General features: G+C 46.8%; 1 protein-coding gene across 1 annotated transcript; it reads right to left on the bottom strand.

Moving 5' to 3' along the window:
- Positions 1 to 6,299: 6,299 nt before the first annotated feature.
- Positions 6,300 to 10,758, bottom strand: LOC149319111 (uncharacterized). Its single transcript, XM_089508385.1, has 2 exons — positions 10,725 to 10,758; positions 6,300 to 8,185 (listed from the first exon to the last, which is right to left on the bottom strand). Exons 1-2 carry the CDS (start codon positions 10,756 to 10,758, stop codon positions 6,300 to 6,302), a joined length of 1,920 nt encoding a protein of 639 aa, XP_089364511.1.
- Between the last annotated feature and the right edge of the window lie 5,028 nt (positions 10,759 to 15,786).

Raw genomic sequence — 15,786 nt, 5'->3', positions numbered from 1 at the left:
GTTCAGAAACGTGAAGACCCCTTTGATTTCAATAGTAAAATCTCAGCATTTAATTCTTGGCAGCTGACTGGTTGCTTAGGAATTTCATGTGAAAGGGATCTAGGAGTCTTAGTAGACCGTCAGTGTGATGCTTCAGCTAAGAAAGCCAATGCAATTCTTGGTTGCATCAACAGAAGTGTAGTATCTAGATTGAGGCAAATGATAGTACAGTGGGCCCTTATTATCCGCTGGGGTTTGGTTCCAGGATCCCCTGCGGATAACAAAGTCCATGGATGCTCAAGCCCCACTGAATAAAATGGCATAGCAAAATTGTGTCTCTTATATAAAATGGAAAATCAAGGTTTGCTGTTTAAATCTGTGGATAAAAAATCCACGGATAAGGAGGGCCGACTGTATTCCAGTCTATTCTGCCTTGGTCAGGCTTCACCTGGAATAATCTTGTGTCCAGTTCTGGGCCCCACAATTCAAAAAGCATGTCGAGAAGCTGGAACGGTGTTCAAAGGACAGCGACTAAAATGGTGAAGGGTCCTAGCCAGCGTCTGGATGACCATCAGGATTGCCTCAATGCTCATCAGTGCCTGTTGCACATTGGGTCCGTCGTGCATGAGTCACTCCACCGTCAACTATTGCACAGCGGTTGTCTCGATGATGTAATGTCCCAGTAGCCCCTCAGGTGAAGATGGATATTGCAAATGTACTTAATTATGTTTTCCACACATGTAAGTAACATTACAAAGACCCAAGTCCCATGCCAAATTTCAGCCATATTCTTACAACCTGGGAGCAGCCATAGAGAAGGCCCTGTCCCTCATTCTGATTAAGTGTGAAGGTGGTGGGATCCAGAGTAGTTCCTCCCCTGAGGATCACAGCGGCGTTGGATGTTTTATGAGATCAAAATCCTAACATCTGATCACGAGTGCTTAATATATGCGAAGAAATCTGTTAGGAAGGCCATGGTACCCAAGTGACCAGATATTCTAAACAGAAAGGAGGACAGGCACCGTGAAATGTAGGGCCTTCAAGAAAAACGTAGGACAAAATGCAAGCTAAAAACACGAAAACGGTCAGTCCTCAATATCAAACGGATTTTTTTTTTATCCACGGATTCAAGTATCCATGGATTGAAAATAGTCCAAAAAATATAAATTCCAAATAGCAAGCGTTCATTTTGCCGTTTTATATAAGGGACACCATTTCAGTATGCCATTGTATTTAATGGGACTTGAGGATCCACAGATTTTGCTATCCATAGGGGATCCTGGAACCAAACCCCAGCAAATAACAAGGAGCCACAATAATAATAATAATAATAATAATAATAATAATAATAATTACCAACCCCATTGTATTTAATTGGACTTGAGCATCCATGGATTTTGCTATCCACAGGGGATCCTGGAACCAAACCCCAGCAGATAACAAGGACCCACAGTAATAATAATAATAATTATTATTATTATAATAATACCAATGCCATTGTATTTAATTGGACTTCAGCATCCATGGATTTTGCTATCCACGGGGGATCCTGGAACCAAACCCCAGCAGATAACAAGGACCCACATTATTATTATTATTATTATTATTATTATTAATAATAATATAATAATAAATTTTATTTTTATACCACTTTTCCAGAAGATCAAAGCGGTGTACACAAAATTTAAAACAGTTACAAACACATCATAAAATAGATAAAACCAATAACACAATATACAATATACAAATCTAAAACAATCATTCGAAATGGTGAGGCAGAAAGTTGATGGGATCAAAGTACACTAGTTTCATTTTTCAGAGGGGAAGGCTTGAGAGAAGTGGAAAGTTTTTAGCCTCTTTTTGAATGTTTTTAGGGGGGTGATCAGGCGGAGTTCCTTGGGAAGATTGATCCAGATTTGTGGGGCCGCTACTGAGAAGGCCCTCTGGGATGTAGTAGCATAATTAGATGATGGAATTTCTAGCAAGTTCTTCCCAGTTGTTCTGAGTGTGTGGGGCGGATTATATGGGGAGATACGGTCCCTCAATTAACTCGGGCCCAAGCCATGTAGGGCTTTATGGGGGTAATAACCAACACCTTGTATTGTGCTCGGAAGCAAATAGGCAGCCAGTGCAGATCTTTCAGAATAGGTGTTATATGGTCAAACCTGGAAACACCAGTGACCAATCTGGCTGCCATGTTTTGTACTAGCTGAAGCTTCCAGGCTTGGTACAAGCATTGCTCCATGTAGAGCGCATTACAGATCTTAGCGAGAGGTTACCAGAGCATGTACCACAGTTTCAAGGTCCCTTTGGCCCAGGTAGGGTCGCAGCTGGCGTATCAACCGAAATTGATAGCAAGCACTTCTGACCGTGGCATCTACTTGAGATGTCTACTGCAGAGACGAGTCCAGAAGTACTCCTAGACTGCGAACTTTGTCCTTCAGGGGAAGTGTGACCCCATTCAGGACAGGCCTGGGGAACCTATCACCAGTACTTCCGTTTTCTCTGGATTCAAACTGAGTTTGTTTTCCCTCATCCAGCCCTTTACCGACTCCAGGAAGGTGTTCAGAGGAGAGACCCCATCCTTAGTCACTGAATCAGTCGGGGGCACAGAGAAGCATATTTGGGTGTCATGAGCATACTGATAACACTGCATCCCGTGTCTCCGGATTATCTCTCCTAGCGGTTTCACGTAAATGTTAAACAAATTGGGGGACAAAATAGCTCCCTGAGGGACACCAAATGTGAGTTCCCTCTTAGAGGAGCAAGTGTCCCCCAACTGCACCATCTGGAATCTGCCCGAGAGATAGGATCGGAACCACTAGAGCACAGTGCCCTCGATGCCCAACTCCCTCAGGCGTTCCAGAAGGATACCATGGTCAGTTGTATCGAAAGCCGCTGAGATGTCCAAGAGCACCAAGAAGGTCACACTTCCCCTGTCGATACCCAGACGGAGATCATCGACTAAAGCGACCGTGGCAGTCTCAGTTCCATAACCCGCTCTGAAGCCAGTTTGAAATGGGTCCAGATAATCGGTTTCATCCAAGACAGCTTGGAGTTGGAAGGCAACCGCTCTCTCGATCACCTTACCTAAAAATGGCAATAGTGAAAGCGGCCTATAGTTGTTTCTTATCAGGGGAAGTTCTGGACACCTCTACTATTTTCTCTGATAAAGTGCCAGCCTCGAGATCAGCCCTTATCCGAGAGATTTTATCTGCGAAGAAGTTGTTAAAATTGTCACAGCAGGCCTTAGTTGGTTCTAAGATAGGGTTCAGGGCGGGGGTGAGCTGAGTTAGCTCCCTAACCACCATGAACAGCTTTGCTGGATGCGACTCCGCAGACGCAATACTTGCAGCATAGAAAGAATGTTTTGCTGCACCTATTGCCACTCCATAAGACTTCAAAAGAGCCTGATGGAGTGTCTTATTGGACAAACGGTGGTGTCTCCACCAGCTGCTTTCGAGTCGTTGCGCAGCCCGCTTCATTTCCCTGAGATCTTCCGTGTACCAGGGTTTCTTATTAGAAGTGGGCCGGAAAGGACGCTTAGGAGCAATGCTGTATATAGCCATGGAAAGGTCATTATCCCAGATGTCAGTCAGGGCATCAACAGAGTCGCTGTCAGATCCAACCATAAGCCCCTCTGAGGCTTTTTGAAACCTTTTGGGTTCCATCAGCCTTGGAGGGTGGACCATTCTAATAGGTCCTCCACCCCCGGGGGGGTTAAGGTAGCTGCCTTAAGTCGAATCTCAACCAGGAAATGATCCCTCCATGATAGGGCAGAGGTACCACCAATCTCTGCCCACGGATTGTCCCCATCCGTGCTAAAGATGACATTGAGCATATTACCCGCTCAATGCGTTGGACCCGAGACTAATTGGGACAGGCCCATAGCCATCATGGAAGCCATGAACTCCCGAGCTGCACCTGTCAGATCTTGAGAGCCAGCATCGAAAGGGATGTTGAGGTCCTCCAGAACAAGAAGTCTGGGGGACTCCAACACCACTTCCGAGACCAGCTGTGTCAGCTCGGCTAGGGAGTCTGTTAGCGCACGGGGTGCATGGTAGACCAACAATATCCCCAGACTGTCCCTAGCCTTCAGGGTCAGGTAAATACACTCGATGAAGTCCATCTTCCGGACGGGGTTCCTGGTTAGGGTAAGAGTGTTTTTATGGACGAAGGCAACACCTCCACCCCCACCCCCGCCCACATAACCTGGTGTGCTCCTTAACAACATACCCGGCTGGGAGAGCCTGTGCCCACACTGCAGTACTCACGGCCCCCAGCCAGGTCTCAGTAATGCAAGCCAGGTCACAGTTCCTATCCTCCAGAAGGTCGTGAATAATGTGGATCTTATTCTTGATTGACCTGGCATTGCACAGGAGCAGAGACAGCATCTGTGGTACGATTGGACTGACCCTTGGTTCTATTGGGTTAGCAGGGTGGATGGAGGGCAGGATAGGTATTAAGTATCGATCCTGTCTTCCCTTATATTGTGATTCCACCCTCCTACCGCTATATCTCCCCTTGCCCCACACTACTTCAATTTGAGCTCCGCCAACACGATCAAAATTCACAATACACCCCACCTCTCCACCAATCCCATAACCAGTGTGTGACATAATTAATAGCTGGAGGAGAACCTGTATTAAGGACGTTCCTCAAGCTATCACAAACTTATCCAATCACACACACCAACCCACTTAGCCCCACTTCTCTCGACTGGACTTCTGCAATGAGCTCTACCTTGGGTTACCCTTGTTTCACGTTCAGAAACTGCAATTGGTACAAAATATAGCAGCCAAATTGTTCGCTGGAACACCTGGAACCGACCACATAGCACCTGCACTGAAATCTCTTCGTTTCCTGCCAAGTTGTTTCCGGGCACGATACAAGGTGTTGGTTATAACCTTTAAAGCCGTACATGGCTTGGGTCCAGACTATTTGTAGTAGTACCTACTTCACCCCCTTATAAGCCTTTAAAAAGGCTGTTAAGATGCATCTCTTTGAGCAACCCTTCCCAGATTAGCCCTCCCGCTTTCACTGTCACTGACACTAATATTGATACTGATACCCCAGCTACCCAGAATAGATAGATGTTCTCCCCTCAGCCTCTACACCCTAATTTTAGCCCCCTTTTCCTTCTCTCTATTGTAATTTATCCTACATCATTTACTTGCGTAATTGGGACTGGGGTGGGGGAGGGAGGGTTAGGGTTTGGCTATTATTTAAAATGTATATGTTATACATTTTGGATTTTTAAAGATTGTAAGTCTGAGAGCAGGGAATCGTCTATTATCCCCTCTGTTGCTGCTTATTCCACTAAGGCTTTTGTGGGAAAGGAAAGCATGCGCCGGGGGTTCAGCGGCCTCCCTTTCCATCCCTCCTTTCTTCCCTTGAGGAGACTGCAATGGAGCCCAAGGTGCCAAGCTGCACTAAGGAGGGAAAGGCAGGAAAGGAAGGCTCTGCTTTGGAAATCAAGCTCTCTGTGTATCCTGTATGTTTGTGTGTGTGTGTGTTTGCCTCTGCTGTTCGTATGGATGGGAATGGAGCTGAGGACTGAGGAGAGAGGAAAGGGTCAGTTTTGCGCAAATTCAGAACTTCTGTGCATCATAGAGTCCAGTGTTTTGAAATAGCAAAGAATTTTATTAAGAACACAGAGTCAGGAATTCAGTGTTTAAGCCAGAACTGCCCACTCCAAGACAAACAATACATTAAAACCCAAACCCCTAAAACTCCACCCTCTTCCAAACCTAGCCCCCACCTCCAATTCCCATAGTGTATGCCCCACAGGTAACAAGGCCACGTTTGCCATTCCCAGAAACTAGCCCCCTTTCTCCTAATACCAGCCTCCAACTTTCTTCAGCCAACATCCCACACATTGCCAAAGCGATCATTCCCATAACTTTCTAGCCAGCTGCAACAAATCCCAGCCCCCCATCTATCTAACCTATACCACAAGCCATAAACCCCACCCAAATTTACAACCCAAAACAACTATCTATACTATTAGCAATTAAAATTAGTGATTGGGCGGTATATAAATAAATCCTATTAATCCTGTTAAAACCTAAACTTAACAAAATACACCTTTAAAACACAAACAGACATATGGACAGACAAACCTTATAAACAAAATCACAAAGGCCTTTCCTTAGCCCTACTGAATTAAAATATATTTTTAAATATTACTTATTGACAAAAATAATGTTGGTTCACTGCTGAGATTTATGTGGCTTCTCCCGTGTATGGACAATCTGATGTGTCATTAGGTATGACTTCGAAGAAAAACTTTTCCCACAATGCTGGCATTTGTATGGCTTTCATCTTGTGTGGACTCTCTGATGTGTCATTAGGTGTGACTTACGATAAAAACATTTCGCACAATGCTGGCATTTGTATGGCTTCTCTCCTGTGTGGACAATCTGATGTCTCACTAGGACTGACTTCTGAGAAAAACCTTTCCCACAACGCTGGCATTTGTATGGCTTCTCTCCTGTGTGGACCCTCTGATGTCTCACTAGGTGTGACTTACGATAAAAACATTTCCCACAACACTGGCATTTGTATGGCTTCTCTCCTGTGTGGACCCTCTGATGTCTCATTAGGTGTGACTTACAATAAAAACATTTTGCACAATGCTGGCATTTGTATGGCTTCTCTCCTGTGTGGACAATCTGATGTCTCACTAGGTGTGACTTCTGAGAAAAACTTTTCCCACAATGCTGGCATTTGTATGGCTTCACTCTTGTGTGGACTCTCTGATGTGTCATTAGGTGTGACTTACGATAAAAACATTTCGCACAATGCTGGCATTTGTATGGCTTCTCTCCTGTGTGGGCAATCTGACGTCTCACTAGATGTGACTTACGATAAAAACATTTCGCACAATGCTGGCATTTGTATGGCTTCTCTCCTGTGTGGACAATCTGATGTCTCACTAGGTGTGACTTACAATAAAAACATTTTGCACAATGCTGGCATTTGTATGGCTTCTCTCCTGTGTGGACAATCTGATGTCTCACTAGGTGTGACTTCTGAGAAAAACTTTTCCCACAATGCTGGCATTTGTATGGCTTCACTCTTGTGTGGACTCTCTGATGTGTCATTAGGTGTGACTTACTATAAAAACATTTCGCACAATGCTGGCATTTGTATGGCTTCTCTCCTGTGTGGACAATCTGATGTCTCACTAGGTGTGACTTCTGAGAAAAACTTTTCCCACAATGCTGGCATTTGTATGGCTTCACTCTTGTGTGGACTCTCTGATGTGTCATTAGGTGTGACTTACGATAAAAACACTTCGCACATTGCTGGCATTTGTATGGCTTCTCTCCTGTGTGGACAATCTGATGTCTCACTAGGTTTGACTTCTGAGAAAAACTTTTCCCACAATGCTGGCATTTGTATGGCTTCACTCTTGTGTGGACTCTCTGATGTGTCATTAGGTGTGACTTATGATAAAAACATTTCCCACAATGCTGGCATTTGTATGGCTTCTCTCCTGTGTGGACAATCTGATGTCTCACTAGGTGTGACTTACGATAAAAACATTTCGCACAATGCTGGCATTTGTATGGCTTCTCTCCAGTGTGGACAATCTGATGTCTCACTAGGTGTGACTTCTGAGAAAAACTTTTCCCACAATGCTGGCATTTGTATGGCTTCTCTCCTGTGTGGACAATCTGATGTCTCACTAGGTGTGACTTCTGAGAAAAACTTTTCCCACAATGCTGGCATTTGTATGGCTTCACTCTTGTGTGGACTCTCTGATGTGTCATTAGGTGTGACTTATGATAAAAACATTTCGCACAATGCTGGCATTTGTATGGCTTCTCTCCAGTGTGGACAATCTGATGTCTCACTAGGACTGACTTCTGAGAAAAACCTTTCCCACAATGCTGGCATTTGCATGGCTTCTCTCCTGTGTGGACTCTCTGATGTGTCCCTAAGTGTGACTTCTGATAAAAACATTTCACACAATGCTGGCATTTGTATGGCTTCACTCCAGTGTGAACTTTTTGATGTGCCATTAGGTATGACTTCCAAGTAAAACATTTCCCACAACGCTGGCATTTGTGTGGCTTCTCTCTGGTGTGGACTCTCTGATGCATGACAAGCATTGACTTGTAAGCAAAACGTTCCCCACAATTCTGGCATTTATGTGACTTCTTTCCTGTGTGGACTCTATCATGAATCAAATGTTCTTCTGTAAAGGACAATGACAGATAAGACTGAAAATCAGAGTTAAGAAAGGAGGCTGTTACCCCATGAATTAGCCCTCATTAACACCTCCTTATTTGAGATTAAATTAATAAAGTTGCTGTGAGGAACCCAAGCGTGACCCTGCTGTTTATACCCCTAAATCCATGGAACGACTGTATCCTTACTCACAGGAGCTAGCAAAGAAGAGACTGTATGGGGACTGCCTTGAAGGAATCAGTGGAAGCAGATAGTCAAAGGACTGTGGAAAAAATATCCCATGAAACATGTGCAATAATACTTGGATTGATTGGTGGCATCATATTCTGTGAGACTGCCATAGAGTGCTGAGTTAGAGCACATGGCATGATGCAAGCTAACTGCAGAGGTCACTTCATGCTGTTTGGTGCCAGGAGATGACTCAAAACCAATACGTTATACAGCTAAAATGGGGATTGGTGTGGATTGGACTGGAGTTGTGTGTAAAAGAGATGGTGAAGTTGATGGAAGTCGGAGAGGAGAGATTGCAAATATTTGTATTATTTAGCAACTCAAGATAGAGAACCTCCAAGGATTTAGATGAAATCAACTGTGTTGGTGACTTATTTTTAAGTGTGGAAAGTGTTCAGTTCATTATCAATATCTGTATCTGGATATTTGCTTCCCTACTCTGCTGTGTTATTGTTGAGCTGTATCTGGGAGCATCCCCCTCAGATTGTGCTGTATTTTGGCTTGGGAACACAATCAGAATTCAGAGCCAAGAAGGACCCAAGAGCCAGTGTGCTAATCCTTTATGTCTGATATATTTGCACCAAGCACCCATTGCATTCAATTTGGTTTTAGACCTGCCTCCCAATCCCCAAGGCCCCTCTCTTGGCCCTTCCCAGAGGTCCCTTCCTCGCCACACAGAGCTAGGCGATCCTGGCTTTGCTCCTGCCTTCACCTCCTGGCTCCCATCTGCCAGATCCCCTTGCCTTTCTCCCTCTGCTCCCCAACCTTCCCTCTTGCCCATCTGCACTGCTTCAGCATTTCACCTTCGGCATCTCTTCTCTATCACAGACACACACCCACAGCGCCTGATGCATAAAAGGGACACTTTGAGGTTCATTTGTTGAGAAAGGCAGGATAATAAATATATAAATAATAGGAAAGGCAGAACAAAGGGGCTGGGACCTGGACGCCAACTTTGGTGAGGGTAAAATGCCAGAAAGCAGGCTTATGACATCTCTAGGACGGGGATGAACCACTGTTGGCGATGGGGGGGGGGTCACATTGCCCCCCAGGGGATCTCAGAGGCACCTCCACATTGTATTCCCAGGGGGGGGGGATAAGTAATATTTTGCCCCTCAATATCCAACAGCATCCCTTTGGGGAAGTGATGTCCATTTGCCATTGTTCTCTAAGCCATTGCAAGGCCAAGGGAGGCATTTTGCCCAAGAAGCCGCTCCAGAGTCTCAAAAGGCTGGAAGAGGGGCCAAAAAGCTAGGAAACATGGTCAGGGATGGGCTGAGGAGCATTTGGAGCCAAAACACATTTCTCTCCATGGTTCCTTCCCACAAAATCCTAGAATTGACAGTTTAAGTTAGGGTATTTAGAACCCTTAGAAAGTGGAGAGCAATAGTGCCTCACTAAACTACAAATGCCAAGATTTCACAGAATGTTGCTATGACTATTAAATAAAGTGTGAAAGGGATCTAGGAGTCCTGGTAGACCACAACTTGAACCTGGATCGACAGTGTTTTGCAGCAGCTCAAAAGGCGAATGTGATTCTAGGCTACATCAATATGATATAGTGTTATGGCAGGGGGTTGGACTGGATAGCCCTTCCATAGTTTCTTTCAACTCTATGATTCTATGTTATAGAATAGATGAAGGGAAGTAATAGTGCAACTCTGTTCTGCTTTGGCCAGGCCCTCACTTGGAATACTGTGTCCACTTCTGGTCACCACAATTCAAAAAGGATGTTGAGAAGCTGGAGTGTATCCAAAGAAGAGCAAGGAAAATGGTGAAGGGTCTGGAAACCATCAAGCTCTATGAGGAGTGGTTTATGGAGCTGGGAATGTTTAATTTGAAGAAAAGGTTAAGAGTGGATATGATAGCCCTGGTCAACTATTTGCAAAGTTACTGAGGATTGCTTTCTGCTCCTCTAGAGCAAAGGACACTGGACTGAAGCCACAGGAAAAGGGGTTCTACCTAAACATTAGAAGGAACTTCCTGAGCTATGCCACAGTGGAATATACCCCCTCAGAGCATGGTGGCGTCTTATTATTATTATTATTATTATTATTATTATTAATTTCTAAAGTTCTCCTTCTTTGAAGGTCTTTAAGGGTCTTTGAAGGTCTGTAAACAAAGGCTGGGTGGCCATCTGTCGAGGATGCTTTCAATGTGTCTCCTGCATGGCAAGGGGTTGGACCAGATGGTCCTTGTGATCTATTCCAGCTCTGTGATTCTATAATTCTAAAGTGGAATCACAGTGCCATGATAATCTAGAATGAAAGGGCCCTCAGTCTTCATAGTAAGGGCAATGAATTGAGCTTCCTTACCCACAGAGGCCACATTCTCGTAATTCTCCATCATCACCTCATTGTACATAAGTCTTTGCTTGTTGGTCAACAGTTTCCATTCCTCCTCAGTGAAATATACCGCCACATCCGCAAAGGTCACCTGCAATAGAAAATAGCCCTCATCCAGAGAATGACTAATAAAAGGGGAGGGAGAAGCACATGATGCATCCCAAAAATTATTTGATCACCTCATAATTTAGTCCAGGAAATAAACTTTAAATTCTGTTAGCAAGAGAAAAGCTACTGCCTTTGAGACCTAGTTTGTAATATAACATATAATCAACAATATAATTTAGACCATGGCTGGGCTACTGATGATGGATTAGCATACTGACTATCCTGACACGTAGGACCTTATCACACATGGGGTGGGGGTTGCAGATCAGATCTGCAGTCACTCCTGTTCTAGCAATGCAAAGCGTGATTTTTTTTACACCAGATCCAGAGTCACTCCTCTCTAGCAATTCGGATTGAGGTTAAAACGTCATGTTTTTGCACACCAGGTTGCCTTTCTGTTGTCCTTCCGAAGTGAGGGGCAAGCAAAGTCAGTTCGATTCCAAGCAAATCACGTGATGCGGATTCAAGCAAAGGGGAGTGAGTGCACACTGTATTACCACACCAGAGCATACTTTGAGGGTTCAGCAATGCGAATCGGCACCCTTGGGCATGCTCAGTGGTGCTCTGGACGCTGTCCTCATTTCCTGCCCCCTCCTTAGCTGTCATCCTTCATAGAGGTGAAGGAGGAGGCAGGGGATGATGGGATCGGTAGCAGGTTGAAGGAGAGGTGCAGATCAGAGTCTAGGAACAGTTAGGGGATGATGGGATAGGTCACTGGGGGTCCCTGGGGCCAGGATGGGGATGCAGGAGAAGGCAGGGGATGATGGGATAGGTCCCTGGGGCAAGGATCAGGATGCAGGAGAAGGCAGGGGATGATGGGATAGCTCTCTGGAGGTCCCTGGGGCCAGGATCAGGATGCAGGAGCAGTCAGGGGATGATGGGATAGGTCGCTGGGGGTCCCTGGGGCCAGGATCAGGATGCAGGAGAAGGCAGGGGATGATGGGATAGCTCTCTGGAGGTCCCTGGGGCCAGGATCAGGATGCAGGAGCAGTCAGGGGATGATGGGATAGGTCGCTGGGGGTCCCTGGGGCCAGGATCAGGATGCAGGAGAAGGCAGGGGATGATGGGATAGGTCACTGGGGGTCCCTGGGGCAAGGATCAGGATGCAGGAGAAGGCAGGGGATGATGGGATAGCTCTCTGGAGGTCCCTGGGGCCAGGATCAGGATGCAGGAGCAGTCAGGGGATGATGGGATAGGTCGCTGGGGGTCCCTGGGGCCAGGATCAGCATGCAGGAGAAGGCAGGGGATGATGGGATAGCTCTCTGGAGGTCCCTGGGGCCAGGATCAGGATGCAGGAGCAGTCAGGGGATGGTGGGATAGGTCGCTGGGGGTCCCTGGGGCCAGGATCAGGATGCAGGAGAAGGCAGGGGATGATGGGATAGGTCACTGGGGGTCCCTGGGGCCAGGATCGGGATGAAGGAGAAGGCAGGGGATGATGGGATAGGTCCCTGGGGGTCCCTGGGGCAAGGATCAGGATGCAGGAGAAGGCAGGGGATGATGGGATAGCTCTCTGGAGGTCCCTGGGGCCAGGATCAGGATGCAGGAGCAGTCAGGGGATGATGGGATAGGTCGCTGGGGGTCCCTGGGGCCAGGATCAGGATGCAGGAGAAGGCAGGGGATGATGGGATAGGTCACTGGGGGTCCCTGGGGCCAGGATCGGGATGAAGGAGAAGGCAGGGGATGATGGGATAGGTCGCTGGGGGTCCCTGGGGCCAGGATCGGGATGCAGGAGCAGTCAGGGGATGACAGGATAGGTCGCTGGGAGTCCCTGGGGCCAGGATCAGGATGCAGGAGCAGTCAGGGGATGATGGGATAGGTAGCTGGGGGTACCTTGGGCCAGGATTGGGATGCAGGGGAAGTCAGGGGATGATGGGTTAGCTCGCTGGGGGTCCCTGGGGCCAGGATCAGGATGCAGGAGGAGTCAGGGGATGATGGGATTGGTAGGAGGCTGAAGGAGGGGAGCAGATCAGGGTCTAGGAGAAGGCAGGGGATGATGGGATTGGTGGCAGGCTGAAGGAAGGGATCATATCGGGGTCTAGGAGGATGCAGGGGACGCAGGGGATGATGGGATCGGCTGGTTGGCAGAAAGGAGGAGATGGCATGAAGGAAGAGGAGGGGAATGACGGAGCAGGACGCAGGGGCCAAGGAGGGTGGCATCAGAGTGCTTTTTCACACCAGAACAAATCGCAGTGCAATCGAAGGCAGCCTGGAAGCGAATTCTCTGGAGTCATGAGAACAGGACCCGGAACAATGGATGCAAGCTACAGGAAAAGAGATTCAACCTCAACATTAGGAGGAAGAACTTCCTGACAGTAAGGGCTTTTCGACAGTGGAACAAACTCCCTCGGAGTGTAGTGGAGTTTCCTTCCTTGGAGGTCTTTAAGCAGAGGCTGGATGGCCATCTGTCGGGGATGCTTTGATTTGGATTTCCTGCATGGCAGGGGGTTGGACTGGATGACCCTTGTGGTCTCTTCCAACTCTATGATTCTATGAACATTGGACTTTTTCCCCGTTTTTATCAACATGAGGGGTGACTTCAGAAACACTGTTGAAGCAATTCGCAAGGGGCTCCCATAGAAATCAATGGCGTCTGATAAAACAGTCAGTTTATGACATGAAACCGGATCATTGGAAGTGCAATCACTTTGGAAGTGAGCTGGAACGGAGTCACAACACCACCAAAAAGCTGAGTGTGATATGCTCCGTATAGTACATTTGGCTTCCAAAGATTATAGTGCATTTAGCCATTTGTTGCCAAATTTCAGAGGCAAATGTCATTTCTAAAAAGCAGTTCTGGACAGCACTGTGGGCTTGAGGGCCATGGGGCCAACCCCAAATTAGATCCAGAGACATTCTCCCATATCCCCCAACATTTCACAGACGGAAAAAACAAGACGCATGTGGACAAGCAACGCCAGAAAGTGGTGAAGATGGTCAAACTTGTTTATGAGGAAGATCACACAAGCGGGGAAGGGCACAGCACTTTGCTTTTGCCTCAGACTCCTAGCAAGGACATGTCCCTGCCCCCTTCTTTCTTCTCCTTTCCCCACGTTTGAGTTGATAGGGTGCAAACTCCTTGGCATTCATTATGCAGAAACTGGAGTCAGCTGAAGAAAGGGGAAAGTGGGAGGCGAAGAGAGAAACCAGGACATTTTAAACGCCCCCGAAATAATGGGGTGACAGAGGATTAACCAGGACTGTCTCTGCCAAACTTGGACAGTATTGTATTTCATTCCTTTCATAAATTGGCCCAGCAGTGACCCAGATGAAGCTAATAGGATAGTGACTCACCAAAGAGCTGTTGTACCTCGGTAGCCTCTTTCTCTTGGAGCCCAGCTCCCTCTGGCTGGCTTCTCTGTCAGCCATCAGGTGGACAGCGGTCCTGGTGGTCCTGCACTTGGGTCACTTCCAGCAAGAGAGGAGCCAAAGCTGTGTACAATGAGGCCAAGATGAAGGTCCTGAGAAAAGGGACCAGGGTTAGGATTGGCTTGGCAAGAAACCCTGCAGCAGTCAAAGACAAAGAGAACAGCATCCTGCTGGGGACATACGCAGGTGACATATGCCGCCTTTGGGCCCATGCAGAGGTGGGTATCCCCTTCCTCCCTCTGCACCAAACAAAGCCCCCTGGACCTAGCATAGATTCACTGCAGCTCCCCTACACAACAGATACGCCATGCCATATTAGTCGTGGGGGATTAGGGCGTGGGAAATTGGAGAGGGCCCTGGTTAGATCCCCGTAGCTAGATGTGAAATGAGTGCATCATTTGCTGAAACCTCCTGACCTCCCCAGTGGCCCTCAGAGGAAGATGTCTGTTTTCCTTCTGGCTACAAAAACACAGCTGGATTCTTCTCCAATACCTCACACCCAACACTCTCACCAGGCATGGAATGGCCATGCCAGATGGCTTCCACAACTCTATGGTAATACCTGGGTCAGTGAATGCCCAGTTGTACCGTGATTCCACATGGAGCAACACTAGATCATAGAGGGTTCTGCTGGGTCAGGCTGTCTGACCTCATGGCCCCTCATTCTCCCAGTGGCCAAACCAGTTGCCCTCCATTCCCCAAGGAGGCCCCTGGTCAAGCAGAGCAGAAAAGGAGCTCTCTCTTCTCTGGTTGCCCCCCCTGCCAAGAGATCCAGCCCTCCTCCCAGGATCGGGGGGCACCAGAGGATTGAGCTGATGGGAAGGGAACACCCAATTCCCAAGGCAGCCTTCTGCCTGCGGAGAAGTCACAATTCTGAGAGTGTCTCTGCCCACACTGTTGCTTGGTCATCTTGGCTTGAGAATGTCCTGTTCTAGCCACATGCAGGACTAAATCTTAGCCTGTATCCTATCCTATACTTAGTCCTGATCAGAGTAGAATCACTCAGTCTCTTGGATTTACCTACAGATTGACTCACCAGTCAATTATGGGTTCAGTGAGTCTACGCTAGGGTTAACCAATAGGATTCATGACTCCTCAGACTTTATATTCAGAAATGTTGCAATAGAATGTAGAAAATATATATATACAGAATTATGCATTTTATAACATTCATTGTATGGACTTTAGTTTCAATAAAAATTATTTTTCAAAAAGACTTTAAATGCAGGAATGCTAATTTTTCCATGCTGTGTCATCATCACTGATGAGAATTTGATTTCTATTTCATGCAGAGGAGGAGGAGGAGCACCTTCTTTATGGAAAGCTTCTATAGCAGAGCATTAAAAAGAGAGTCTGTGAACATCTAGAAGGCAATGCCTTCTAGTCAACATGGGTTTCAACAAGAACATGAGTTTCAACAAGAAACAAGTCATGCCAGACAAATCTAATCTCCAATGATGATCCTGGTAGATGAAGGGAATGCTGTGGATATAGTATACCTTGATTTCAGTAAGGCCTTTGACAAGTTTCCCCTTGACATTCTTGCAAAGAAGCGATT

Source organism: Sceloporus occidentalis, unplaced genomic scaffold (assembly GCF_023333645.1).
Source record: "Sceloporus occidentalis isolate IW3139 unplaced genomic scaffold, rSceOcc1.0.p SCAF_2, whole genome shotgun sequence".
Lineage (NCBI taxonomy): Eukaryota > Metazoa > Chordata > Lepidosauria > Squamata > Phrynosomatidae > Sceloporus > Sceloporus occidentalis.
This window is presented reverse-complemented; position numbering and strand designations above follow the sequence as displayed.

Bases quoted from the DNA above. Each gene is read 5' to 3' on its own strand.
- LOC149319111 (XM_089508385.1), bottom strand. From the start codon at position 10,758: ATGATGGAGAATTACGAGAATGTGGCCTCTGTGG. The intron at 8,186-10,724 runs GTAAGGAAGCTC...TGTCCTTTACAG, and splicing joins CGAGAATGTGGCCTCTGTGG to AAGAACATTTGATTCATGAT.